Raw genomic sequence first — 7,875 nt, forward strand, 5'->3', positions numbered from 1 at the left:
CCCCACCCCTCCCCACCCCTCCCCACCCGGGTCGGGTCTCTCGGTCCACCTCCTTGAGGGCAGGCTGGTGGGGAGGGGGGGCTGGTCTCCTGAGCAGGATGGAAGGTTCTCGAATTATCGCTAGTTTTCTCCCTTCAAGTCCCTGAATTCCATTTCTTAAGGTTTTGTTGTTGTTTTTTTAATACTCCTGTAGTTCCTGAATGTATTTTCACTGTAAAAATTTCAAACACTACAGATACAATTCCCACCCCCCGCCCCGGCTGTCTCCCCAGTTCTACCCTGTTCTTTCCTGTTCTGGGCCCCCTCTGACTTCTGTTTCACCTCCACGTGCCTCTGTTTCCTCATCTGCAAAATGGGGATGATAATGGTTCCTGTTAAATAGGGTTCTTGTGAAGATTAAGTTAATGCACGTGCCTGGCACTTGGAGAGATTACTCTAGAAGTATTAGGTACTCCTGTCCTTTCACTATGATTACAACTGCCCTTCCCGGACTTGTTTTTCTGTCACGTAGATATTCATAGCCTTCATTTCCTTTAAAAGTCTTCTCAGTTAAGATTTTGCTCTTTTTTTTTTTAAGATTTATTTATGTATTTTAGAGAGAGTGTGCCAGAGCCCCCCCTTCCCCCCCACGCAAGCTAGGGGAGGGGCAGAGGGAGAGGGAGGGAGAGAGAAGCAGACTCCCTGCTGACAACGGAGCCCCACACAGGGCTCGATCTCATGACCCTGAGATCATGACCTGAGCCAAAATCAAGAGTTAGTTGGATACTTAACTAACTCAGCCACCCAGGTGCCCCGATTTTGTTCTTTTTGATAAAAGCACTATGCCGCATCCTGATCTCGGCAGCACCCACTCTCCAGCTGGCTTGTCCCCAAGCTCCTGTCCGGGCTCGTTGTTAATGGGATGGGGCTTTCCTGTTGGAGCCCAGCACCAGGGGCACAGGCCAGCTGAACAGCCTCGGAGGGGTCAGGCTGAGGGCGGCCTGGAATTGGAAGAGGCAGGATGGGTGAAGCCTCTGCAGCCTGTGCCAAGCCCCCCCCCCCAGCCCTTGGGAACAGCTTGAGAGGCAGGCGGGCGGGGGGCCGGGGCCGGGGTAAGGCGGTGAGGGGAGAAGATTCTCTGGGACACTTGGCCAGGTGACCTCCCGGCTTCCGAAGGGAAGAGTGTTTCTCTGGCATTTGTTAACTGTGAGGACTGCTAGCATTTATTGAGCACGTACTGTGTGCCCCGTGCGGTGCCTTTCCCGATGTGTCCTGGGCGTGCTGTCCTTAGCCAGCTGCCTACAGCCGTTTCATCTGACAGGACAGAATGAGCAGGACAGACCTCCTGTCCCCAGCCCCAGCCTGGGCTGATCAGGATGTTTGGGGGCTTAAGACTTCAACTGCTTGACTGTCCGTCGCCAGCTCGGGGGTCTCTGCCAGAGGGCTGAGTCAGAGACAGGGGAAGTTCTGGAAGCAGAACTCCCTGCCTCTTCTCTACAAACTGAGATCCCCATCATCTCTGTTTGGGGGAAAGGAGTGACCCTTGTCCTGTCTGGCACTCGATCTCTGATCTGCCCACCGAAGTGGCCCCTGGTCCACACACACAGTGGGACCAATTGAGTGGGGGCGGGGCTTGTGCACCCATGTCTGCTCTCACCCTGTGCCTGGCCATGAGGCCCACGTAATGCTCAGCCTTTGTCCTCTCAAGGCAAACATTTCTGGGGCTGGGAGGGTTTTTTTCTTTTATTTTTTTTCTAAATGGAAAAATCAATCGAGTGGGCCCAGCACTTAGGAAGCCAGCCCTGGGTAGCTGTGGTCCCTTGGAGCTGTGGGCCATCAGCCTACAGGAGACAGACATCCTTCCGCCTGCCTTCACGGCACAGCCTGCTCTCGGGCCCCAGGGGTTGGTCGTCAGCTTTCCTCGGACACCCTGGGAACCCCAGCAGGGTAGAACAGATCAGCACACCAAGACACCCGAAGGCATGGGGAGGTATTCTTGGAGCTGAAAATAGTTCTGGAAACTTGCCAGGGTGCCACAGGACAGGATATATGTACATTCAGTCCTCCTGGTGGGGCTCTGGGTTGCAGGGTCCTGGAGGATCAGCAGCCAGCTGTGCCCCGGGACAGCGTGAGGAGTCTCAGGCTGTGGGGTCTCTGCTCTGCTTACCCGAGTGCCTGGCAGCTGGCCTGCAGTGGTGGAGGCCAGAGCTGGAGCCTGGCCATCTTGGACGGCAGCTGAAGGCCTGTGTGCCCCTCTTGGCCTCTGGCCCCGGAGGGCGGATGGGGATATGAAGGTTGCTGACAGGAGCATTTTTCTTTCCTGAAAGGGGGGGAGGGTCCTCGCACTGCAGGAAAGCCCAGCATCGCGCTCTTCTTGACTCTTGACAAAGGCATGCTGGTCTCTAGAGGGGCCCCCACACCTGCAGCCTCCCCTCAACTTGGCCACCCCTGGCCAGGCTTTCTCTGGGTTAGATGTTATCCCAGGGCGGGTGAACCCCCTCTTCCCTGCCCGTGTCCCCTGGGGAGCCCTGCCTGAGAGCCCAGCCCCCAAACCACTCTCCTATGTTTCTTTGCAGCTAAGAGACCGGTGTCACCATACAGTGGGTACAATGGGCAGCTGCTGACCAGTGTGTACCAGCCCACCGAGATGGCCCTGATGCACAAAGGCCCGGTGAGTGGGGTCCCAGGGTCTCTGTGACCCCGCTGGGGCTGCAGAGCCCAGCCTGAGCCGGCTGGTGCAGAGGCCGTGTGGCCAGTGTGGGCTGGGGTGGAGGTGGCAGGGAGAAGGCAGGCTTCTCTGTGGGGCGCATCAGCCTCAGGGAATGGAGCCCCTCGGCTCCTAATGCCCTTTTCCCGGATTTGATGTATATACACGGCCTCCAGCTGCTTTGCATTGGGACCTGCCCTGTGTCCTGGGGCATCACACGAGGAGTGGGGGCCCTGGGCTACGGAGAGTGCAGAATACGGCCTCTTTGAGGGGGTGGGAGATGGCAGCTTTACCCTAAGGAGCTTAGGGAGGGACAAAGGAAGGTCTCAGCCAGGTAGGGAGGTGGCATTTTTTGGTGCCTCCGAAGGCACAAAGGACCAAAAAGCAGGTCTGGGTAAGTACTTCTCAACCACAGCTGTCTCAAGAGGGCCTTGGCTCCCTTCCCCCCCCACAAGCAGGCGGCGGCAGCTCTTGACCTCATACCTCCCTTGGGTTCTGGAAACCAAATGCTGCATTAGCCAGTGGGGGGTGGGAACAGGAAGACAGTGGGTTAGAGTCTCACTCACTCCATATATGTTCCTTCTCCTGGGCTGGCAGTCACTGTGGGGAGAGGTCAGTGACCTGCCTTGGCAGGACGCTGGGAACAGGAAGCCAGGGAGGTCGGCAGGGTGGTGTTCTCATCCCCTCTGTGCGGTGAGCCCCGGGGCAGGGTGCAGTAAGTATCTGAAACTCCCAGCTCCAGCCCCTTCCCTCTCTCTCAAGCTGAACCTGCCATCAGGCACTGGGAGGGGCAAGGAGTCTCTGAAGGACAAGAGCAGAGTCCCAGCCACTCAGGCTGTGGACCCCCCCAGGATCCATCCTCCATTAGCTGTCTCACCCTGCCCCCCCCCCCACTCGCCCGGACACACTGAGTCCTGCTTCCCCGGGGGCCGAGGATCCGGGCGAACAGTGATATTTTATCCGACACGGTGGTTCTCAAAACGTGGTGCCCAGAGCCCCCAGCATTACCAGCATCTGGGAACTTGCTGAAAATGCAAGTTGTGTGGGGCCAGGGGTGGGATGGGCTGATGGCTAGCAGCTCCTGTGGCATCACTGCGATAACTTGGAATCTGCCCGGGTGGAAGTAACCACCCACAGAAATGAGTGAGGATGACAGAGGGGGGCTCCCTCCCTCCCTGCCCCAGTTAAACATTGACCAGGCCACCACTGGGTGGAGCCTGACTAGGTGTGGCTGAACCAACGGCCCAGGTGATTCAGAGGCACACCCAGGTTTGAGCCCTGCCTGCCTTAGATGTTCTGGGAGCTTCCAGGACTAGCGAGCTCAGGATTGCAAACCAGTGGGAGGACCACCCGGGTCTGATTAGATGGAAGGTAGCTGAGGGTCCTGGAGCGGCAGGGGTTAGGGATAAGACAGGTGGGGCCAGGAGTTCACCTTCCCTCCAGGGCAGGAGCTGGGACGGAGGCCTCTGGACGCTTGTCACCCCACAGCCGTCTCTCCCCCACACAGGAGTAGGGCCACTGCAGCTCTAGCTAGGTTCCAGAGAATGTGGAGAATTAAGTCTCCACATCTGACTAGCCCACCCGGGCTTCAAGTAAGAAATGTGGGCACGCACGCCCAAGGTCAGGGCTGTCCTCCACCAGGCAGACCTCGGCTTGGATGCCATTGGGTGTCCTGTTGCCATTTGAGGGGCTCGGGGAAGAGTCTGGGCAGAAGGGAGCCTGGGAGCCAGGCAGGTAGTGGCGCTCAGTGTGGTTCACTCTGCCCTGGGCCCTAGGGTTTTCCCCCAGGAACTGGGAGCAGGAGGGAGGAGGCTTGAGAAGATGCTTCGGAAAATAGTGAAGCCCCGGGCCGTGGGGTGGGGGGGGCTCTTCCCATGCCTAGAGGCCTGGCACTCCACATGGGGAGAGGGAAGGGGCTCCAGGTCAGAGGCCAGCTGCTCTGTTTCCAGAGGTGAAGTCACGCAGCCCAGGCAGCCGCTGGGGCCCTGCTGGGGGACCGGGGTGGGGGGGTGCAGGGAAGGGGGAGCTGGCAGGCCCAGCCCTGCAGGAAGCAGCGTGTTTGCACGTCCGCTCTGGCGGAACCTGGCTGTGAGACCTCCTGTCCTTCCTTCCAGTCCGAAGGAGCTTACGACGTCATCCTCCCACGAGCCACCGCCAACAGCCAGGTGATGGGCAGTGCCAACTCCACCCTGAGGGCCGAGGACATGTATGCGGCCCAGAGCCACCAGGCAGCCACACCGCCGAGAGACGGCAAGAACTCCCAGGTCTTTAGAAACCCCTACGTGTGGGACTGAGTCGGCGGCCAGGAGGAGGCAGGCAGATTTGGGGAGGGCCCTTGGGACGTGGCCTGGGTGAGGAGCCCACGGCTCTCCTCCTGCCCCTGCCCCTTCCATGGCTCAGGGCCACTGTGCCTCAGAGCCAGGAAGGCCATCCCTTGTCTGCCAGTGTCTGGGTGGGTGTCCCAGGGGCCCCCCCACCTACTCCTCAGTGTTTCTGGAGCCGAGGAGCCAGCCCCGGCCTCGTGCCCCAGCCGGATAGTGTTCTTCTTGGGGGTGGTGGCCAGTCAGTGCCAATGTGTTCTGGAGTCTTCGGAGAGATTCCTGCAACCTCGAGAGATTGCTCAGGCGCGTCGGGCCTGGGTCTTGCTCCTCTGTGAGGAGAGGGGTGCCTAATAAACACGTCTTTGCTTGACGAGCCCTTCCTCTGGGAATGTCGTCTCTGACCCGGGCTCTTGGTCACTGGGAGCCACCGCCTCCCGGGGCTGTGGGTGGTTCCTCTTTCTCCCTCGGAATCTGGGCTCCTGTGAACGCTGCTGCTGCCTTCCGTGCGGTGAAGCGGCTGCCACCTGCCCACAGGGAAGCAGTCTTCGGCTGTCATCGTGTCGCATGCGGTCACAGTGAACTTCCGGGCCCAGCGCCCGTCCGGGGTCTGGCCCAGCATCTGGGCTTATCTGAGATCCGGCAGCTTTGCTCTGGGATCCCCCTCCCCTGGCCGTGCGTGCGCAGGCCGGAGTGGAGAGGGGGGCCCACCACCAGGCAGCTCTGCGGAGGGCGTGTGTGAGGGAAGGCAGAGTGACTTCAAACCCTTTTTGGGGGACGGCCATGCAGGTGCCGCCGGGGCCGGGGCTGTGCCGAGCGCGGGGGAAGCGCGCAGCTCCGGGAGCGCTGCCCTTGTTTACAAAGTGGCTTTCCAGAGGTGGAAGGGTCGGCCGGTTCCGGTTGGTTTCGTTCCTGGGCAGTTATTAACTTGTCCCTTGGCTCAGTCCTTTATGGTAAACAAGGCTTTTCCACATCAGCTCATTTTAAACCTCGTGGCTGCCAAGAAAGGTGGACAGGACAGCATTTTGTCCTCTTCCCAGAGTCAGAATCCCAGAATCGTGCCATTTTAGGGTTGGACGTGGCCTTAGAGGCAAGGGAGGGGTGTCCCTCTCCCGGCCCCTGTCACAGGTAAGTAGACTGACCCATGAGGCCACAGCGCCTCTAGAGGTGGCCACGGTCGTCAGGTTTTCTTGAGCTGCGACTTCCGAGGCCCACCCTGGGGCCAGGCCAGTGGCCTGGGCTTCGATGAGCAGCAGCGCTCTGACCCTTGGACACTGGCTCCGGGCTTTGCGAAGGGGCTGCCAAGCCCGCCCCTCCCAAGCTTGGGAATGGTTCTCCCCCACGAGTCAGAGGCTATTTTCTGACACCGGTCGTAGGGGAAAAAAAAATGTCTCTGTTGGAAGGGAGAGAAAGGTTGCCGGAAGGAAAACAAACTTCTCCCAGAGTTTCCCTTCTATGTCAGATTGCACCAGCCCCCCTGGGACTCAGACACTGTTCTTAGTAAAAGCCAGAGCTTGGGCCCCTGAGCGGTAGGGTCCCCTTTGACTCTTGTTCTTTCTGGTTACTTTAGGCTCAGTCCCCGCAAAATAAAACAAGATGGTAGAAGCCCTCTTCCCCGAACCGCACGTCGTCCTGATGTCCTCGTACCTCACTCTGGGCTGGGCAGGGCCCAGCACCTTTCCCACCCTTGTCATTGGAGCTGGGAGGGACCGGAGGCCACCAACCTGAAGCAGAGGACTGAGTGGGGGTCTGTGAAGCCCTGAGATGTGTGGCTGGGGGCCTAGGGCCATTGCCTTTGCTGCCCAGCCCGGCCTCTCCTGACCCCCCGTGACTGAGGCCACAAGCATCTACAGAACGGCCCTGCCTGCCTCCGTCCCCCCTGGACGCCCTTCCCCCAGTCACAGCCCGAGTGTCCCCATGCTGTGGTTCTCCAGATGGCCATCCTCAGACGCCCTGTCTTCACACCATGGGCCTTCCTGGCTGTCTTGGTGTCCAGCATCAGCTTGTCCCGCCTGTGCCTGGGTGTTTGGAGCCAAGCCCTGGCGGAAGTGGGCTTTCTCAACAGGGCTTCCTGCCACCACCTGGACCGTGGAAGGCCCCTGAGCTGGGACAGAGCTCAGCCCGAGGCCTGGGCAGACATCGCTCCTCTTCGTGGCCTGTGGGTGCTGGATCTGAGCCCCTTTGGTGTTTCCCTCACATGCCCCCTTGCACCACGGCCCCATGCCTTCCTCACCTGCAATGAACTGGGGCCCATCGAGACACAAGGTGGGGGCTGGGGCTGCATCCTCAGGGGCCAGCTGAGAGTCCTGGGTCATATGGACTGGGGTCTCAGCTGCTCACAGAACTGGGACTCGTGCCATGTCCTGCTGGGCCAATGTACGCATTTCTGCCTCACCCTGGGGGCACCCCAAATGTGCTGGCACTGTTCTCTCCCATGACATGCTCCAGAGGGTCCTGATGACCACCCAGGGAAGTGGGGGACATCCTTCAGGACCTGATGATGGTGGCAGCAAGGATGGAGATGTGCACAGCACCAGACTCACGGGAACGAGATCTCTGTAGCATCGTCTCCTGGTTTTGTCCTGCACTCGGGTACCAGGCAGAGCTGGCTGGTCCCAGGGGGCCTCCCCAGGCGTGCCCTTGGAGCTCCATGCTCAGGGCAGAGTCAACTCTGGGTACCCAGGGTAGGGGGAGAGAGCAAGAGCAGGGCCACACCTCACCCTGTGGTCAGCCCACAGCTCTCCAGCACCACCCTTCTGCCCCCAGCAGCCTGTGCCTTTGTTACTGGAATATTTTTCCAGAGCTAAATTGGGCTAACAGGCCTCGCAGAGAGAGTAGGGCCATACAGCTGCCTGTGACAGTCCCCTCCCC

General features: G+C 59.7%; 1 protein-coding gene across 9 annotated transcripts in view; it reads left to right on the forward strand.

The window, feature by feature from the left end:
• The window catches only part of GPRC5C (G protein-coupled receptor class C group 5 member C), an 18,576-nt gene extending 10,707 nt beyond the window's left edge, over positions 1-7,869 (forward strand). For 8 of the 9 annotated variants that reach the window (XM_034640631.1, XM_034640627.1, XM_034640628.1 and 5 more), the window contains 3 exons: positions 2,552-2,650; positions 4,801-4,950; positions 6,575-7,869. In XM_034640631.1, coding sequence (XP_034496522.1) covers positions 2,552-2,650; positions 4,801-4,950; positions 6,575-6,607 — 282 coding nt within the window. In that variant the 3' untranslated portion in view covers positions 6,608-7,869. Of the gene's footprint in view, positions 1-2,551; positions 2,651-4,800; positions 6,552-6,574 lie in introns of those variants that run through there. The other variant, XM_034640632.1, reaches the window with a different exon arrangement.
• The last annotated feature ends 6 nt before the right edge of the window (positions 7,870-7,875 follow it).

This window comes from Ailuropoda melanoleuca, chromosome 13, assembly GCF_002007445.2.
Source record: "Ailuropoda melanoleuca isolate Jingjing chromosome 13, ASM200744v2, whole genome shotgun sequence".
In the NCBI taxonomy this organism is placed as follows: Eukaryota; Metazoa; Chordata; class Mammalia; order Carnivora; family Ursidae; genus Ailuropoda; species Ailuropoda melanoleuca.